The sequence below is a fragment of the Brachyhypopomus gauderio genome, chromosome 10 (assembly GCF_052324685.1).
Source record: "Brachyhypopomus gauderio isolate BG-103 chromosome 10, BGAUD_0.2, whole genome shotgun sequence".
Classification (NCBI taxonomy): Eukaryota; Metazoa; Chordata; class Actinopteri; order Gymnotiformes; family Hypopomidae; genus Brachyhypopomus; species Brachyhypopomus gauderio.
In genome coordinates this window covers 18,862,872-18,882,107 of record NC_135220.1, presented here as the reverse complement: position 1 = coordinate 18,882,107, position 19,236 = coordinate 18,862,872, and the positions used below count along the sequence as shown (strand labels likewise).

The 19,236-nt window shown below is 46.0% G+C and overlaps 4 protein-coding genes across 9 annotated transcripts; 2 read left to right on the top strand and 2 right to left on the bottom strand.

Moving 5' to 3' along the window:
• The first annotated feature begins 955 nt into the window (after positions 1 to 955).
• Positions 956 to 6,649, top strand: smad9 (SMAD family member 9). Of its 3 annotated transcripts, none has more exons than XM_077020258.1 (8): positions 956 to 1,149; positions 1,411 to 1,623; positions 2,714 to 3,190; positions 3,275 to 3,538; positions 3,736 to 3,843; positions 3,944 to 4,165; positions 5,064 to 5,320; positions 6,090 to 6,649. In XM_077020258.1, exons 3-8 carry the CDS (start codon positions 2,779 to 2,781, stop codon positions 6,231 to 6,233), a joined length of 1,407 nt encoding a protein of 468 aa, XP_076876373.1. In that variant the 5' UTR covers positions 956 to 1,149; positions 1,411 to 1,623; positions 2,714 to 2,778; the 3' UTR covers positions 6,234 to 6,649. The 3 variants fall into 3 exon arrangements, with proteins under 3 accessions (XP_076876373.1, XP_076876372.1, XP_076876371.1); XM_077020257.1 differs by having other exon boundaries at positions 960 to 1,149; positions 2,717 to 3,190; positions 3,733 to 3,843; XM_077020256.1 differs by having other exon boundaries at positions 961 to 1,149; positions 3,733 to 3,843.
• Positions 6,650 to 6,786: 137 nt separating this feature from the next.
• Positions 6,787 to 8,730, bottom strand: rfxap (regulatory factor X-associated protein). 2 transcript variants are annotated; one of them, XM_077020260.1, is made up of 3 exons: positions 8,341 to 8,730; positions 7,871 to 7,985; positions 6,787 to 7,555 (listed from the first exon to the last, which is right to left on the bottom strand). In XM_077020260.1, exons 1-3 carry the CDS (start codon positions 8,728 to 8,730, stop codon positions 7,536 to 7,538), a joined length of 525 nt encoding a protein of 174 aa, XP_076876375.1. In that variant the 3' UTR covers positions 6,787 to 7,535. The 2 variants fall into 2 exon arrangements, with proteins under 2 accessions (XP_076876375.1, XP_076876374.1); XM_077020259.1 differs by having other exon boundaries at positions 7,875 to 7,985.
• A 636-nt stretch (positions 8,731 to 9,366) lies between these two features.
• On the bottom strand, positions 9,367 to 9,860 carry sertm1 (serine rich and transmembrane domain containing 1). Its single transcript, XM_077020261.1, has one exon. The coding sequence runs from the start codon at positions 9,858 to 9,860 to the stop codon at positions 9,537 to 9,539; it is 324 nt and encodes a 107-aa protein (XP_076876376.1). The 3' UTR covers positions 9,367 to 9,536.
• A 6,545-nt stretch (positions 9,861 to 16,405) lies between these two features.
• Positions 16,406 to 19,204, top strand: ccna1 (cyclin A1). 3 transcript variants are annotated; one of them, XM_077020250.1, is made up of 9 exons: positions 16,406 to 16,442; positions 16,850 to 17,019; positions 17,092 to 17,278; positions 17,359 to 17,474; positions 17,670 to 17,893; positions 17,965 to 18,169; positions 18,238 to 18,351; positions 18,482 to 18,615; positions 18,808 to 19,204. In XM_077020250.1, the coding sequence occupies exons 1-9, from the start codon at positions 16,421 to 16,423 to the stop codon at positions 18,857 to 18,859; spliced, it is 1,224 nt and encodes a 407-aa protein (XP_076876365.1). In that variant the 5' UTR covers positions 16,406 to 16,420; the 3' UTR covers positions 18,860 to 19,204. The 3 variants fall into 3 exon arrangements, with proteins under 3 accessions (XP_076876365.1, XP_076876366.1, XP_076876367.1); XM_077020251.1 differs by lacking the exon at positions 16,406 to 16,442 and adding an exon at positions 16,453 to 16,598; XM_077020252.1 differs by lacking the exon at positions 16,406 to 16,442 and adding an exon at positions 16,614 to 16,636.
• The last annotated feature ends 32 nt before the right edge of the window (positions 19,205 to 19,236 follow it).

The following is a 19,236-nucleotide window of genomic DNA, read 5'->3' as shown; positions in this document are numbered from 1 at the left end:
TGAAGCTGCCCACGAGGCTTTATCAGGCAGGTCTGAGCCCAGAAAAGTGTGCAAGCTGCCTAATTTCCTGAGAACAAGTGCACTGCTAAGTGTGCCTAAGAAGCAGGAACGTAGCAACGGGGATTCGGCACCCCCACTTTTGCATTACATTATTCCACCCCACCCCCCAGATTATTTTGTCAGATTAAAATGAAACTAAAATATGCTACGCATGCTAAGACATCCCAGAACACCCCCACTTTTGAAAAGCTTGATACACCCTTGCTGTGAAGCCCTAAGTGCAGTATTTACTTAAAGGATCTTTATACGCCAGAAATTCAACCAATTAAAAGCCAGCATAGTACAAGCATCACATGTAAAAAAAAAAAAAATCCTGATCCTGATCCTGACTATCCTGATATCCCTCTGCCTATATCTCTCTTTCTCCCTTTCACACACACACATTCTTGCTCTCGCCCTATCTACTTTCTAAGATACAGGACCGTTATTTCACATTGTTATATATAAACAAAGGTCTAAACACACCTAAATGTAAACTTCGTTTTTCTACGAACGGGATTACATCATAGAAAGTACAGATTCAGGAGCGCAGTGTTAATGTCTGATGATGTTAAATGGCAACCTTGATTGATGGGATTCGCTGTGATCATCCTGTATAATTTTCCGTGCTTCTGTGTTGGAAACTAACGCCGCCTGCCAAATGCACGTGATCAAAGAGCTTGCTGAATATGTATGCTGTCATTATTGGGAGTATTGTTACGTTCCCCTGCAGTTGCTGTAAACTGTGAAAATGTCAAACTTCTAGACTCTCTGTCGCCATCCAGGCTTGCGTCATTAACTAGACTGGTCACTGCGCACACAAAATCGAAATGTATCCTTCCGCAATGAAGAGCGTTCTAGAAATAGATCTATCGATAAAAAACGTTTTGGCATCCAGCCAAACGGTGGCCCGACGTGCGGCTGCACATGCTGTGATTGTTTTATCGGTGGACGTGAAACTCCACAGACTAGTCTAGGAATACGGAAAACGGCACGACTTGTCTGCAGCGCTCACAACCCGCTGCACTCTTTTACCTGTGTTTTTCTTTTTTGAATATAAGTTTATGACGCCGCAACGAAACTACGACGGAATGCTGTTAAAATGATAAGGTCGCGTGGAGGCTGTTTGTAAGATCGTTAGTTTACAATGTTCATTGTTGTTCCACACTGGCTAACCTACTGCAATTAGACTACTCTTCTTTTGTAATTTGAGATGGCTGGCAGGTGTAGGCTGTCAAACTGTCATCTCTAATTTTGTGGCCTTTCGAAATTCACCTTCATAGGAAGAATTAGCGATATATCATTCTTAAGTGTTGAGCACTACGATCAACCTGTTTTCCCTACTTAACGCGTTTTAATTTGATCCTGTAGGGATGGTCCCACTCTGTCGGCCATCCTGGGAAAGTTCCAACGCTGCGGATGAATTCTGCACGAAGGCACTGAGGCTCCAGTCTGGCTGACGCCGGGATGTGTAGCGCCGGCTGCATCCGCACGCGCGCTGTACACCTCCAATCACAGGGAGAGCCTGAGGTCGCGCTGTCGCAAATACAGCTGACTGAAGTTCTTCACTAAAACCGAATAAAGGTAAGAAATTAAACAGGTATAGTTTGTTCTGGCACGTTGTGATTTATTTTAATAGCCTGCGTGGAATACTAAATCGTTAGAGGAGGAAATGGCCAAAAATGATGTTTTATGTATAATTTAAGGTAGCCGGGCGGGTCTGGGATGTCAAGTGCTTGCGTACAGCATAAAGATACAGTTTAAAGGTACAGGGTGTTTTTTTTCTTCATAAAGATACAGTTTAAAGGTACAGGGTGTTTTCTTTCTTCATAAAGATACAGTTTAAAGGTACAGTGTTTTTCCTTCACGTTGTTAGCGCTGTGAAACTTGTTGCTTCATACATCAACCTACCACTGGAGGCGTGGTGAACGCTGACGTCGTTTTCCTCTCGCCGTTGACGATGCTACAGTCAACATACAGCTGAGACAGTCGCGCTTACCTGACACATCATGACGAATTTCTGACAACTACGGAGTTCACGGCATTAAAAATAAAGGAATAACCGAGACAGTGTGCCCGGGGGGTGTAGCTTTCCGTCTGCGGGACAGTAAAGCATATTAGGTGATTAAGCCTATCTCAGCTCTCAGACTGAGAGACGCCAACGTTATAAGGACCCACTGCCTGTGAGAATGGATCAGTGCGCTGATACTCCCCAGCCAAACCACCGGTGTTATCTTTCTGTATCGATACCTCTCTGTTTTTTTTCTTTTCTTTTTTTATTTGTGGTGATACATTCCCAATATATTCATTTTGATGAATGAATGTTAATGAGTGAATGAAGAATAGACGTGGAAACCTGTTGACAGCAGCGGTCACACAGTAATGAGACTGAATTCCTACTCTGTAGAGTCAGTGGAAGTCTAATGAGGATCGATGTATTGAATTCCATCACAAAGGCATTATGCCAATTATTTCTGACAGATTACTTAAGAATTAGACAGTTGAATGAAGCGTGACCAGTCATTCGCCACCACGTGCTTTTATATGTAACTTTTTTTCCCCTACAAGTATTTCGACCTTGGGTTGCCCAAGTGAAAAAACTTACAATCAAATTCGCATGGATCTAGAATGAGAGTAAACAAACAGGCCATGTAAACTGCTTTTCCCTTCCCAGCAGCGGCGATTCCAGCCCATCCTGCGCCGGCCCGGTCCTGGTTCCTCCTTGCGCCGGGGAGCACCATGCACTCCACCACATCCATCACGTCCCTGTTCTCCTTCACCAGCCCGGCGGTGAAGCGTCTGCTGGGCTGGAAGCAGGGAGACGAGGAGGAGAAGTGGGCGGAGAAGGCCGTGGACTCGCTGGTGAAGAAGCTGAAGAAGAAGAAGGGTGCCATGGAGGAGCTGGAGCGCGCGCTCAGCTGCCCGGGCCAGCCCAGCAAGTGCGTGACCATCCCGCGCTCGCTGGACGGCCGCCTGCAGGTGTCCCACAGGAAGGGTCTTCCTCACGTCATCTACTGCCGCGTGTGGCGCTGGCCCGACCTGCAGTCTCACCACGAGCTCAAAGCCCTCGACTGCTGCGAGTTCCCCTTCGGCTCCAAGCAGAAGGACATCTGCGTGAACCCCTACCATTACCGCCGCGTGGAGACGCCAGGTACCGCTCCCCTCCTCGTCCTGTGGGCGGGCCCTCGCTGCGTGTCTTGTGGGCGTGATGTGACCTTCTCTCTCCCGTCTGCAGTGCTGCCTCCGGTCCTGGTGCCGCGCCACAGTGAGTTCAACCCTCAGCACAGCCTGCTGGCAAAGTTCCGCAACGCCTCCCTTCACAACGAGCCGCTCATGCCCCAGAACGCCACCTTCCCGGACTCCTTCCCGCCGCCACCCTGCGCCTCCTTCTCCTCCTCCCCGTCCAGCTCCGTCCAGTCTCCCACAGCGCCCAGCTACCCCAGCTACCCCAGCTCCCCGAGCAGTCCCTCAGACCCCGCCAGCCCCTATCAGATCACAGGTGCGCTGGTGCTTACACAGCTAATGGTAATATTGGTATGGTTGTTAATCAGTCAACCTAAATGACTCATTTTATTGATGCCTTTTGTGATTTATAAGCAGGAATTCTAGCTGTCAGCCTACTGATGTTCTACTTAAGAAATAAAACATCACAAAATCCACTGTGTTTACTCCATATCATTATTCATTAAACAGCAGAGACTCCACCTCCACCGTACAGCATGATGGAAACCAGCCCACCAGAGGATGTGAAGCCAGGAGAGGCGTGCGGCTCTCCGAAACTCATCCTGTGTGCCCCACACAGAGGTACAAAGCACACACACAGCAGCTTTGTTAATACACACATCCACACTCACACCAACATCCCTTAATACTGAAGCATCATTCCCATCTTGTGGTCCTTCAGACATGCGTCCAGTGTGCTACGAAGAGCCGGAGCACTGGTGTTCCGTGGCATACTACGAGCTCAACAACCGAGTGGGCGAGACCTTCCACGCCTCCTCGCGCAGCATCTTGGTGGACGGCTTCACCGATCCCTCCAACAACAAGAACCGCTTCTGCCTGGGTCTGCTCTCCAACGTCAACCGCAACTCCACCATCGAACACACCCGCCGGCACATCGGCAAAGGTGCGGGATTTCCAGCAGCTTCCTGGTTTTGGAGAAGGTTTAGGCTGCGATGGCAGTGATTGGTGGGGGGGGGGGGGGGGGGGGGGGGGCGTGGGCGTGGGCATGTCGCGCCTCCAGCAGTGCCCGTGGTGGCCGGTGTTTTTGGGCTCTCGCACAGCTCCCAGGAGGGAGGCCACACTTGCCAGATGGCGGCTTTTCCCCTGCTGGTTGGCAATGCCAAAATCGGGGCAGGAATAAATGTTGCCATGACTCGTAGCAGTCACAGAGATCACACTCACACACACGTGGAAGACCTGGAGCCCTTCCAAGTGTGTGACCTGTTCACATGCCTGAGAGCCCTCTTCTAGAGTGTAACACAAACCAGAGCAACGCAGATGAAAAATGGATGTTATTAAGGCTTCTACTTGGCAAGTGATGAAACAAAGTTTGGTTTGTAAATAGTGGCTTGCCGAAGCTCTCCAATCTCTTGGATTTACAGCCTCATTTCCAGCGTGTTCTCAGAAGTGGTCAGAGTTTTACTGGCACATTTCTTTCCTCGAACCTTGTGGCTGTGGTCAAAGTTTTGCAACCCACTCTGAATCAGCACTGCAAAGTTTTTGCACACCCTTAAAATATAAACACTAATGTTTAAATAGGTTGTAGTAAATAAAAATTCTAATACTTATTTTTTCTTCATGTTTAGACACAGCATGGATGTTCATTTAAAACGAGTTGAAACCTGTTTGGTGGTGTTGCTTTAAAAAGATCTGACAGGAGATATTTACACGAGAATACGTTCTTACACAGACGTCATGTCCAATCTTCTACTGCTGAGCATTTCTGTCTAATGTGAACCGATTCATCACAAAACTCCCAGCTGTGTGTGCAATAGAAACGTGTGTCCTGTGCGGTGTTGCAGGAGTGCACCTGTACTACGTGGGCGGCGAGGTGTACGCAGAGTGCCTGAGCGACAGCAGCATCTTCGTCCAGAGTCGGAACTGTAACTGCCAGCACGGTTTCCACGCCACCACTGTCTGCAAGATCCCCAGCGGCTGCAGCCTGAAGATCTTCAACAACCAGCTGTTTGCTCAGCTGCTGTCTCAGTCGGTCAACCACGGCTTCGAGGTCGTCTACGAGCTCACCAAGATGTGCACCATCCGAATGAGCTTTGTCAAGGTAACGGGAGTTTTCGCTCTCTCTCTCTCTCACACACACACATACACACACGACTGTTTGCTGCTTAATTAGGCAGTTACAACAGGTGTGTGCATATGTGTTCTCAGTCCTGATGGAGAACATCTGGGTTGAGGTGTAGGCCAATGTGGCGCAATACTACGTTTACCATAGGCCACAAATATGCCTGCATTAGTGGTAAGATTCAGGATGTGAGGATATTCACAAACCTGGAAAAAATGTGCTTTGAGCAGTGTTGTAAATTCCAGCTATAAATTCTTATCAATGGTTCATCTCCTCCCATAGTGAGTAGAAGCAAGGGTACTGTAGGCCTAACAAAGGCCTAGTTTTCTATAACAGTGCTTCTAGCCAATAAAGGGAGATTACTGAGGCAGTGGGAGATCCAAACAGAAAGTCTTGTGTGTTGCAATGCAAATTTAAGAGAGTTATTCTAATCTTTGGCATGCTGGTGGCAGTCTGCCGTGCTGCCAAAACACAGTCCAGTCCTCCAGGATTCAGGAGTTCTCCAGTTACTGTTTATTTGACTGAGCCCTTGGAACTGTGACACTGAATTCCCACATAATGTACAAACGCACACAGAATGGAAAGTGTTTCAAGGTGTAGAAAATGAATAGACACCTTCATGCTGTAAACTGCAGTGGCTGGCTTTGACATATGTGAATGGATTCACCAGGCTTTGTGAAAATCCTGCTTTGTCTTAGTCATGTTACTGTCACATTAACAATGAACGATTGTTCTGTCTCTTCTCCAGGGCTGGGGTGCAGAATACCACCGGCAGGATGTCACTAGCACCCCCTGCTGGATTGAAATCCATCTACATGGGCCCTTGCAGTGGCTCGACAAAGTTCTGACCCAAATGGGATCCCCACACAACCCCATCTCTTCTGTGTCCTAACACTGTACATACACTCCAGAAACCAGGAGCACGGCCAGTGGGTCAGCACCAGAGAATCAGTCCCAGTGGGTCAGCACCAGAGAACACAGTGTAGAACTCTCATTTTCAGCAGAGGTTTATGGTACTAGTAGGTTATCCGAGTCTGAAGATATACCCTGACATGCTTTTAAAAGCATCTTGTGCAGCTAAGAGGCAAAGTGTTAAGAATTGTTTTACTCAAGGTTCCATAGTCTGACATCGGTTCCATACAAGTAAGACAAATGCAAATAGAAACAAAGGACATCAGAAAGGTAATGCATCAGTAGTAGCAATGTTAGCTCAGCGTTTGCTTTGGCAACATAAATTGTGATTGCATTAACATTTAATGTCTTGATTATGCCCATTGTCATTTTTTTAAATACAGAATTTTCTTCTCAGTTCCGTGCTCACTCTGAGACCTAAAGATAAATAACAAAATGAATCCTGCACAGAATAACACACAAAACCCCAGCCTCTCATCAGCCAATCAAATGTTATGCACACACTCCAAATCTAAAAATCAAACCAGCAAGCCAATACTACGTAAGCTTTTGTATTTTAAAAGGTTAAATGATTATTTGGTATCCATAAAAAAAAAAGTATGAAATTTCGCTCCTCCCAACTTACGAGACATGCATCATGAGCCCTACATATTACAGTGTCTCAGCTATCACTATAACACAGGTGAACCACAATGGGATTATCAGAATACTGATAGGTCTAACCCTAAAATTGTAATGTTATTCAAGATGAGTTTCTAACAGCACAACTTAAAATTATTGGACATAGGTGAACACCTCAGTGTCCAGTGAACACTAAAGAGTTAATGTAACACTGATGATTTTACAGTGCATCTTACTGAGAGTTTACATAATTGATTTAAAAAGGACACTCAAACACAAATGCATAACAAAAGAGACCAAAAAATCAAATAAATAGGACAAAACCTCAAGGACAAAACCAAAAACATGCTCATGTCTGATCAAGAGAACTGAGCTCTGACATTATGTCTGCTACGGGTGATTGTCATGTTAACTGATCTGGACCATGATGATGATGATGAGGCTGCTTCAGAATGTTCTGATGTCATACTATGACATCACAGACGCGGAAGGCTTCCCTGCCCAGAGACGGATATGCGGTCCCAGCATTTCCTCTGTGCGACCCCCAAACTCGCATCTCCCCGAGTGGACGTGGCTGGCAGTGTGTCAGAAGTCCTGCTGGTTCTGGGACCGGGTCTGCATGGTCAGCATACGCTGCTGCTGTTGGAGGAAGCTGATGACTTCAGGACTCCGCAGGAGAGACTGCAACAGCACACAGCACTGATGAGGACAGGCACTTAGTTTCTTTAAAGGGCACAGGTGATGGTGATTTACTGCAACGTTGTCTGCAGGGAATTATAAACTCACATGATTATAGGATACTCTGAGGCTAACTGAGTTTATTAACAGAGAATGTGGATATTAGTTAGAATGTAGTTCAGTTTCATCAACTCTTCAGTGAGGCTGCAACAGTGTTTATTACAAGTGTAGTACATAATCACAAATGTAATTATATGCTATGTAATCTATACATGTGGCAGATTCCAATGGTTCTTATAGTGACAAGTAATCACTCACTTACAAGTCTCTTTTGGTTTAACACTTGCTCTATGAGAGACGGTCTAGCTGGACGGTCTCCTGTGGTCCCAAGCCGTTGCTTAGTTACAGAAACAGGTCTCTCCTCTGAGCCCTCCTGTAATTAAATAAAAGTTCATTTATAGCATGATACACAAAAGCAACATAGGAACTCCAGAAAGAGTTATTTTCTGTCCTTGCCTGAGCTAAAAGCTGCAATTACGCATTACAGAAGTGTAGTCCAACTTATGTTTATAGTACTTGTTCTTAAGTTTTTATTTAAGCGTGAAAACAGGGCTGAAGTTGTTTTTCTTTCTAGAGGGATCCATTTATTATGGATCGTTGACAGGTTCAACCAAAATAAACAAACAGCTACACTTCGGTGTGAAGGACAGCGCGGCAAAGACTTGTTGATGCTCATAAATCGTAAAACAATCACAGCAAATAAACAAATAATTAGTTACTTTACGTACTTCTATTTTCCCAGATGACATGGCCTGGTCGCTCTTCTTTTTCTTATATTTGTCCTTGTACATTTTATTGCGGTGTTTTTTACACATCCAGGGTTTTCTCTGCTTGGTCACCTGCGTGGTGGTCTCTGTGCAGCCGTCGTACACGCATTTCTTGGGCACGTTCTCGCTGTTACCGAACGTCTCGTCGTCGTTCAGTTCCTCGGGGCTCGCCGCACTGTCCCTGGGGTCGGACGCGTCCAGCACGTCGCTCTCCTCGTCCGGGTCGTCCATGTCGTACGAGTCAACGTTATCCTGCTCTAGCGGCGTGTTTACGTTCCGCGTGTCTACGGCGCCGGTTCTGTCGCCGCTTTGGCCGTCTTTACCGGCGTCTTTACCGTCCTTCTCGCTCATAACGTTATATGAACCTCCACGGAGCCGTGGACACCGCTAGATAACCAACAGCGTTTGCTCTACTGACCCTGCTAGCTAGCTGTTAGCTCGCCGGCTAGCTCGCGTTACTTTACGACGTAAACTTGATTCTCTGCGAGATACTCGAACCTGTTTGCATGTCCGCTTTTACAGACTTTTATTATACGAACTGCTGTCTGCAGTGTTGGTCTAAGGTCCGTGTCGTTAATAGCCAGTATAAGTTGTCCGTGAGACTCACTGCTAACCATCCATCGTGACTAGTGTGTCTGGCTGCGATGGATGGTAAAGAAAGCGCTTTTACGTCCGCCGCATTAACGTTGGTTTGCTGCCCCCCGAAGGCAACATGTAGAACAACATTTTTTATGCTTCTCTTCGGCTATTTGTTTTTATTCATACGATTATTAGATGCAAAGCACCTCAAGAAATCGGATTTTAACTCGCTCACTCACGGTTAGCAAGCATGAAGATCTCCACCAGGTGGTGTTGTCACAGTGGTGCTTCGTATCAATGACACCGTATGTCCTTGTTAATATTACTGTCATTTATAATCATGAAATGTACCACTATTCATCTCATTGGGCTTAAACAGTTCTGTAAAGCCTTTAATATTTCCTCATGTTTGGAACATTTTTATTTACAATTCTTACATTATGTACATTTGCAGCAATATTGTTAAAATCATATGTCAAAACCATGTTAACATAAAAATCCATTCTTATTTAATATAACTGAAAGAAGCCTGGTTGAGTGCATGTGCGTGTGCATGCGTGTTTCTGACTGTCCTTGTCTCAGCAGGAGAGCGATGACACCGTCGACCTCTGTGACGACAGGCTGCAGATCTCCATGTTGGTGAAGGAGCTCCCTGCCTCACTGCCGCACTCTGGGTACGAGGAGCTAGAGGAGATGATATTCTTTAGCCTGTGGAGGGCGATGACGAGCAGGGTGAGGAGGAATAACAGCAGGCTCAGGAAGATGGAGACGTAGACGTAGATGCTCTCAGTTTGGCCGGACGCGTCTGCAGCCGGTCCGGTAGTGAGCACCGTCGGGCCGAACCTTAGAAAGCTCTCCCCATCCACCTCTGTTTTGTTCAGCTCGTCCACCTGGCCGTCCATCCCAGACAGGACCAGTGCTCAGGGGATCCTGCGGTGGACAAGAGGACATAAGCAGACCCACCGTCTCCCTCGTTACTTCACTCCATACACCCACAGACGTTTCCTACAAGCAGTATAGCTACAGCCGAACCTTTACACATCTGAAATCACAGTGGTGCTTTACACAGATGACCATGACATCTACTGCTCATGAAATTCCTATTAAAGCTCAGCTCTTACCTGGCCAGCCCTCCAGTTCATTCTGCTGTCCAGGGCTCGCCCATCTCACCACGAGGGCCCAGTGCCTCGCTACATACACTTCAGTCACAGAGGTTTAGTTTGTGGGAGGGGCATAATAAGCCCCACCCTTTCTGCATATTACACCCTGTATTAGTACGTCCGTAGCTGTTATTGTTTAGGGGGTGCATACTTATGTACTCTAAATTGAGTTTGAAGAGGCTGATAATAACATTTAATTATGCTTTTTGTATCCTGGCAACATGCATATCTGTGTGGTTATTAGCCAATGAGTAATTTGGTGTGTCAGAGTGCTGGCGCATTAGGTGTCCTGAGTGACCACATAGGGTCAGTCTCTCTCGCTCTCTCTCTCTCACACATACGCACATAGAGAGAAGGTCATTTTTTTATACTGCCTGTGTACCAGAAACACATTATGAATAATAGATTTTGAAGCACCTGTGTAAGGAAATGTCATGGCTTTACTGGGCTTAGCAAGAGACATATTATCATGGTTCATTATCAAAGCAATAAATGAACTTGCAAATTCAAGGATTCACTGGTCTTTTCTTGGTTCTTGTGTTCACGTTAAAAATCAATAAACAGAGTAGTACCTGTAGTAGTAGTGAAAATCTCTGAGCGCTGGCAAAGAAACTTGTTTACAAACGAATGATTGGCACAATCATTACTCTAGCTAGAACTCTGGCACGAGGTCTGATCTGGAGCTTATAGTAAATGACTCAAATGGGCAGAGGTTCAGACTTATGTCGTGTTTTTGTACTCAGTGTAGCATTATCGCAGGAGAGTGATTTCCTCTGCGCTAGCTGCTCTGGAAGCAGGGAGCCGCTCAGCATCAGACTGCCTGATCATTCCATTCATTAGGCATCTCACGTGTGCCAGGGGCTTTGTGTTCCATAGCATGGGAGCAAGTAGCATCTGTGTGATTTAATATTTTGTTGGCTGCTTCGTATCATCCAGATGAAGCAGACACATCTGGCATTGTTCGGAGCCTCATCTGATCATCTTTCAGACATGAGTCTCTAATGACATTGAAATGGCTTGGTTTGTTTTCATGAAGAACAACAGGTTGAATCAAACCTCCCTGCATGGAAACCAATATGAGATCATGTTTGCTTTCGGGCTGGGATGACATGCCCTGATGGCTACTAAACTACAGCAGCATGGGGATTTTTTGCAAAATTGTTGAATTGTTGATAGTTTATGTGCTGAGTAAACATTGATGGCCTACACCACAGGAATATGACCCAGGTCGCAGGAGGATTTGAAACACGCATGCTGTTAATTCCTTCAGGAACTTGATATAGTGGTCACAGCCAAGGCATGTAATGCACACAGTGCCTGTGGTCGGACTTGGTGTGTTTTCTGTTAGCAACAAGCCTGTGGTACTAACCAGATTCATGCAAGGCAGCCTGGTCAGCCATTTGGTACCAGATGTCATTATCTAAAGGAAGGTGGCCAGTTCTTCTGGATGCTTCTTTGAAGAGAGGACCGTTGGCACAAAACCAAAAGCCACCTTAGTTTTAGACACATTAGCTATCACCTGCAGTCTGTCCCCCAAGCACGTCCAGCTTCCGGAGGCAGACTCGTCTTACCCTTTTAGAAATGGACCTTTTGCTCTTGTGCTGTCTGTCTGTGCCTGCACTGTGAACCTGTAGCCACGGTGCCTCCCGACAGACTCTCTCTGCCATTTCTATTTCTACTGCTTTCTGTTTGTATTTTGCTGATTTGAGAAGCCTGTGTTACCATAAGAGGAAGGTAGGGGGGGAAAAAACCCAAGCAGACAGGGAGAAAGAGAGAGAGGGTGTAAGAGAGGGAGAGAGGGGGGAGGGAGAGAGATGGGGGGAGATACTGAGACTGAGTGAGTGTCAAATCCCATTATGCCCTTACAAAGCGTGGCTTGTGTGTGTGTGTGTGTGTGTGTGTGTGTGTGTGTGCTGGGGGTGGGGGTGTTGCTGCATGCAGGTCTAAGTATGTGTCACGCACTGTGCCTTACTGCACTTCCCCTGTCACCTCCTATTGACTTGTGAGACAGTCATATCACTCCACATAGATACCATTTATCAAAACAGCCACCTGAACTGTTTGAGTGTATGTGTCTGATACCTCTGTACCAGTAATAGAAATCCATACCAAACTCCACAGTTTGAGATTATATCTGACGTACAAGCACAGCAGGACCATCAACTGAGTGAAGAAATTAGCTACTGACCTTTTGTATGGCTGATGAAAGTGTCGTCTTCTACTGCATATAGAAGTCCATTCTGTTGGTAGCTCTGCTCCTGGGGAGAACGGCTCGTATTGTGAGTGTGAAAGAAGAAAACTCAGGCAGCTGCCGCTCGGCTGTGTGGGTACGGAGGAGGAAGTGGAGGAGACACAGATTGCTCTGTTGCACCAATCTTTAGCTGTGAGCTAGATGTTGACTGTCCAGCTGTTCCACTCTGAATTCATCTCCTCCCTCCCCTCCCTCGCTGCCTCTCTCCCTCCCTCTCTCTTCTCTCTCTGTCCCTCCCTCTGTTCCTCCCTCTCTCTCTCCCTCTCTCTCACACTCCTGTCCCAGACACTTTTTTTTCTCACCTGTCAGCCTAACTACTCATCCCTGCCATCGATGTGACATACGTTTAGTCTTTTTTGAATTCTCTCAGTCTCTCTCTCACTGTCTGTTTCTCCCTGTATCTGTCTCTTTATCTCACTGTCAGTTACAGTCTGTTTCTGTCTCTCTCTCTGTATCTGTCTGTCTCTCTCACTGTTTCTCTCTGTATCTGTCTCTCTCACTATCTGTTTCTCTGTACCTGTCTGTCTCTCTCTCTCTGACTATCTATGTATCTGTATCCGTGTGTGTGTGTGTGTGTGTGTGTGTGTGCGCGTGCTTGCACCTTGCAAGATGTGCTGTGTTGTATTAATTCCTTCATATTTGACAGTAGTAATAACTCTTGGAGCCAGTGGGTGTGAGGAGATCTTGCTCTCAACCCTTTGCCATTGTATCATGGTGATGATGAAGCACCAGTGAGGGTGTTCATAACACACACACTGGGAGGGAAGATCTCAGCACCCCGCTTTCTGCCTCAGATCTTTGATATGTGACAAGTTGTTTAATTTATGTTGATTTTACAGCAGATACTGTGATGAGTGGTTTCTGATTTTTCAGAGAGGGTGAACCTTTGGTAAATGGATATAGCACTGCTACACTAGAATTTGACCTAAGCTTGTGAAAAAAACAATCCTTAAAAGCGCCCATATTTATGTGGGGATATACAGTAGTTTTAACATTCTACGCAGCAAAATTAAAAACTCCAAAAGGGAGCTGAGCGCAAGGCTGTGCTATACATACAAATCCTACTCCAAATGTTTTTACCACCTCATCATTTCACATCAGCCGTTGTGGCATAGATCCTCCCGCTGGCTGGCACATGGACTCTGCTTGGAGAGCAGCCTAGCAGCTGAGGCGGGCACATCAGCGAGCTAGCCACGTCCTGGACCAGGCTCTAGGACCAGGCTTCTGGACCAGCCTCCAGGACCAGCCTCCTGGGCAAGGCCTCCAGGATCAGCCTCCAGGACCAGGCTCTAGGACCAGCCTCCCAGACCAGGCTTCTGAACCAGCCTCCTGGACCAGCCTCCAGGACCAGCCTCCTGGGCTAGGCCTCCAGGATCAGCCTCCAGGACCAGCCTCCTGGACCAGCCTCCAGGATCAGCCTCCAGGGGAACTCTTGTCCTTTCAACTACAACTCCAGGTGATGCCAGTGAGCCTGACTGAGATCCCAGACAACAGCGCTACATCCACAATCAATCCCTCTCACTGCTCTGTACCGCACGCACTTGCTGGGCTGGTTGGCGGTCAGAACTAAGGCTGGTGTATGTGTGGGTCCCGTACAGCAGCTGGTGCTGTGGCGATTTTCCCCAGGTGGCTCCGTCATACCTCACAGTGCTGTGGCGGCCGACAGAGGGAACGTCTTCCTGTCATGGGCAAAGTGCAAAGGGCGGTAGTGATAGGGTGACACACACACACACACACACAGGCCCCTCAAGCACCAGCTGGCATGCCCGCCGGGGACCTTGGGTAACCTTCTCCATTCGTGCCATGGTTTAACCACATCCTATTGACCTGGGTGGATGTGAGTTGTGGTTCGAGTGGCAGTGCTGAAGGATGTTGATAAGAGCGTGGTCTCAGCTGGCCCTCCCCACTTATCTCGCCCTGGCAGAAGGTCCTTTATTCCCAGGATGGGAATAATTTAGCCTTGCTCTAATTCATTGGTGTTCATTCTTAATGCAAATATGGAACGGGAGACGTGCTATTGTAGGTCTTCGTTGTCATACCGTGTTCTAACTAACAGGCCTCTAGCACTTTTGTTTTTATTCAGTTGTATTAGAAAAAGAGAGATGCATCACTATTGGGCATTCTTCTTCCCCGGGATCTGTCTCGCTGGCTTTGACATGAATGTACTGTTCACTGAGGCTTTGCCACATAAAATAGCAACATGTCAATCAAGATTATGGGAAATACTTGGAGGGGGGGGTGCGGAGGTAAGCTTGGCACAGTGGGGCATGTCGACAGAATACTTGAAGGAAAGATCTCTTTTCTCTCTCTCTCACCTCTCCTTCTTTCTCTCTCTCTCACTCCCTCCCCCTCTCCCTCTCTCACTCCCTCTCCCTCCCTCTCTCTCATCCTCCCCTGTCTTCTCCAGCTGCCATGTTTCTGCACTGATGCTCTTTGCATGGTAATCAGAAGCTCCAAGGTCTCCGGACGTCTCTGGCAGCACAGACAGAATTACCTTCTCACAGAGGCCACACACACACACCAGCTGAATCTCAATCGCACATTCCTGTCACTTCAGAAGCAGAGGCATCTCTACCTCTTTACTAATTTGGACAAAAGGAAATATGGAAATTTAAGTCCCATTCCCTGAGCCAGATAAGTGGAAGACCTTCTAAATCCATGTTTTACCTTTGTAAAGAAAAAGTCAGTGGAGAAGGCAAAAAGGAAAGAATGCAAACTAACTGCAGACTGAAAGATCACTGGAATTTGTAATATCTGCTCTCTAAAGGAAACTCCAGCTGACGTTGGAGAACTACTTATGACAGGATGCATTATATATGAATGTAGAAAAGTCAAGGATGTATCTCAAGGCACTACTGTGTGTCAGCTCCAATACGTCAGTAGAATTGAATGGCATCTGTCCAATCTCATTTCCCTCCCACATGGTTTATGGGGACCTTGAGAAATGAGCTCTTATTCAAAGTCCCAGACACAAAATAGACTTGTGCATTTGAAATAACTAATATTAAGACCTGACAGTATAGTAGAACAAACAGCATTTAAACAAATTACTAAATAAATTAATGAATCAGAAAGATCTCATCAAACAAAACAGATGCTTGGACCTTTAATTTTTCATCTCATTACGTGATGCATCCTTCCATTTACATGCCAGTTATTCATGAGAAATGTAGTTAACGACAATTAAGTCCTTAGATGCAACGCAGGAGCCAATGTGGTTCTGAATGGGCAGGAGTTCATGGTCTCCAAACCGTGATGTGATTAATCTGATTAATACTGATGTGAAACCTCCCGGTAGAGAGAGGAAAGAGAAGGGTAGGGACACACTCTTATAAGATTTGAGATTTAGAATTCACTTTATTTGAAACGATCCGGTTTTACGTCACCTTGGTCCATAACGTTTCTCTTTATTAATTCGTCTTGCAGTACTGTGATAGTGATTTATGCGCCGTTTTAGGCCATTACATTATTTTCATCCACGGTCTCGAACTGACAGAGTTTATAGTGTGACGCCTGCAAATAATTGAGTGTCTCAAGGACGGTGTAGAGCGCACATACCGTGACCAGGAACAGATTGATTACGAATGTAATAACGGAAAGGTTCCACTTTGAGCTTCACTTAAACTGTTTACTTCCGAAGGAACCCCTCCTTGACCGTATGCATTCACTGAATGCGTCAGTCAAGTGTCAATCAAGCCGGTCTGTATGTTATTAACAGGAAACCATTAAGACGATCCAAATTAAAAGTAGGCCTGCGCGTGGTAAGTACAACCTGTGAAAAGGGAGAAAACATCATTGGTTACTATGATGCATATTAATAAATTAATATATTTGTATAAATCTGACCCACTTCCTCGTGGAACAAACGCAGACCTATGAAAATGAAAAGAACAGACACTACATACACTTACAGCCACTATATTCAGTGTTTACGCTCTAAGACTACAAATTTCCTGAGAAAATAACGAAGATGAGCGTCCACCATTTCCATGGTTACGTTGCCATGTGATCCTCTAAGTTAACGCTAGCCAGTTAACGAGGTCCTACATCAATGAGCAACACCTGCGAAGCCAGTAAGTTGCTGATTGAAACCATCTCGAAGATTATTTGTCGATTGGTTAAGATACTGAGTTCAATGAAGACCTACAAATATAAAGTGACTGGAAACAGTCCCTCGTTGTGAAATTAGTTTATAGTTTTCCGGTTGTTTTGAGTCTGGGATTAGAAAGGTTTGTTTATTTATCCTCTTTCAAAAGGTTTGCATTAGGTAATTAAGTTAGGAGTATTTTGTGCAAAAACCTCGTTCAGTTGTATTGACTTGGTTTTCTTTTTTGGTCTATTGATTTTAAGACTTTCTCATGAGGGCATAGTAAGGTACTGATAAGTGGCTCTGAACCTGTGTTTTAAGTTGCAACATTTGTATATCTTGCACTCCAAGGCTGAATTTGTGACTAATACTAAGTGGCTTCTAATCTGCTAGCTGACTTCATCTGGAAAATGAGCTCTGGTGGCCTCACTTCGCTTACTAGCCACAGCAGTCATGAGAACATCCCTGCCCAGAAAATGGTGGACGGGCCTCGCTTGAAAGCAGGGCAGAGAGTTGTCTTGGGTGTTTTGAGTGAGAATGATCACCAAAACCGAACTTGTAAGGTAAGGATTTATAGATTGGGGGGGTAGTAGTTTAGGGTATAAATGGCTTTTAAGAGAACTTCTCTTTTAAAGGATGGTCCAGCAAAGCATGGAGCTGCGCTGCACAAAGTGTCTGCACGTGAGGTTAATCCTGCATTTGGTGTCTGGGAGGCTGAACAGATGTTAATGCAAACGTCCATTCCTACTGAGGAACTGTCAAATCCACGTATTCATTCTTCAGAGCTTCAGATACTGAGTGCTATAAATGAATTTAGCTCAGGTAAGCAGTAATGTCTGCAAAGGTTGGCGATGCAGTAAAACTGGAATTTGCACATTGACACTGCCTGCATCTCTGTGCAGGATCATGTTTGGACACTTCAATGCAATCCCTGTCAGCAGAGCCTGTGGATTCTGGGGACATCTGGTCAGTAGATGAATATGCAGATGACATCCACCATCACCTAAGAGAAACTGAGGTCAGTATCTTGCCATCGAGGTTCTTATTCTGTGGAGGTGTATGGGTGTCTTGGATCCGATCACCAAACTTGAGTAAAGCTTTATTCATAGCACTTAAAAAAAATTCACAGAAGATACCAAAGTACACAGTTATAAGGCAGACAAACTGTTTAAAGCGAGAGATGAAACGTCTGATGTACTGCTCCCTCTCCCAGTTGAGATACAGGCCCAAGCCTGGTTATATGAAAAAGCAGCCAGACATCACCAACTCCATGAGGATCATCCTTGTTGACTGGCTGGTTGAAGTTGCTGAGGAATACAAACTGTGCTCGGAGACCATTTACCTGGCAGTAAACTACCTGGACCGCTTCTTGTCTTGTATGTCTGTGCTCCGGGGGAAACTGCAGCTCGTGGGAACTACTGCGATCCTCTTGGCTGCGTGAGTGGTGCTCCATGTTGGCTAACGTTCCAGTGCAGAACGGTGAGCTTTAACCAGTGTCCTTTCTCTAGGAAATACGAGGAAATCTATCCACCAGAGGTGGATGAGTTTGTCTACATCACGGATGACACTTACACCAAGAAACAGCTGCTTCGGATGGAACACCTTGTCCTCAGAGTCCTGTCCTTCGATATGAATGCCCCTACATGCCTCCAGTTCTTGCTGCAGTACATCTCTGAAGAGAACCTCTGCACCAAGACTGCAAACCTTGCCTTGGTAACTCTGATCAGTCAGAATGGCATTTTAATGGGCATAACTGTAACTTGACTGCTATGTGGCTCTAGTATCTTTCAGAGCTGAGCTTGCTCGACGTGGATCCCTTTCTGCAGTATCTTCCATCCAAGATGGCGGCAGCGGCTTATTGCTTGGCTAACTACACACTCAACAGGAGGCTGTGGGTAAGATCTTGGCTATACTGTCAGTGACCTGCAGCAGTAGTGCTGATAACTGCTTCTTGCACAATGGCATCAGTTTAATACATGAGCCACTCTAAGGCTACTCAAATGTCTCTCTCACTTCGCCTGGCAGCCTGATTCTTTGGATGCCTTCACTGGCTACACCCTGGCAGAGATTGCACCCTGTCTTGTAGCACTCTACAAGCTCCACCTTGGTGCAGAAAGCCGTTCCCAGAAGGCCATTTATGAGAAATACAGGAGCACAAAGTGAGTCCAGGTTGATTGGCACATTATGTGGATATAACTGCTTTTGCCACTCCCCCCACATGGCACTGTTCTCAGCCCTCTGTGACTGTGTTGGTGTGTAACAGGTGTAATGTAGATAATTGCTCAGAAAACTAGTTCAAGATGCCACTCCGTCTGCATAATGTGCTAATTGCTTGGTCTGTTTTCTTCCAGGTACTGTAGTGTGTCCCTGATCAAGCCTGTGGAGACTCTGCCGCTGCACTAACGTTGAGTGGCTCCCTATATAAAGGACTATTAAGGAACTGCAGCGCTTGTATACCTCGTTGTAAATACCGGAAGAAGTGTCGAGTTTTTAACGTTTTTATTTTTTTAATGTGATTTTTATCATAGCACCTTTTTTAATGACAAGTCTACAATAAAATGATGTAACTTGTTTCCTTTTCAGCAGTCTTAAGGAATGAAATGTGTTTGGAGGCGGGATTCCTCCATTTGTGTGTACTTGATATGAAATGTTGTACTCATAACTGTCAGCTCGGGTCTATCTACGCTTGCAGAATCATGGACCACAGCCTGTTCACCTTGTCAATAAATGAAACGAGTTGCTTACCTATTTGCGCTTCCCTACTCGTCTTAAACCTTAGA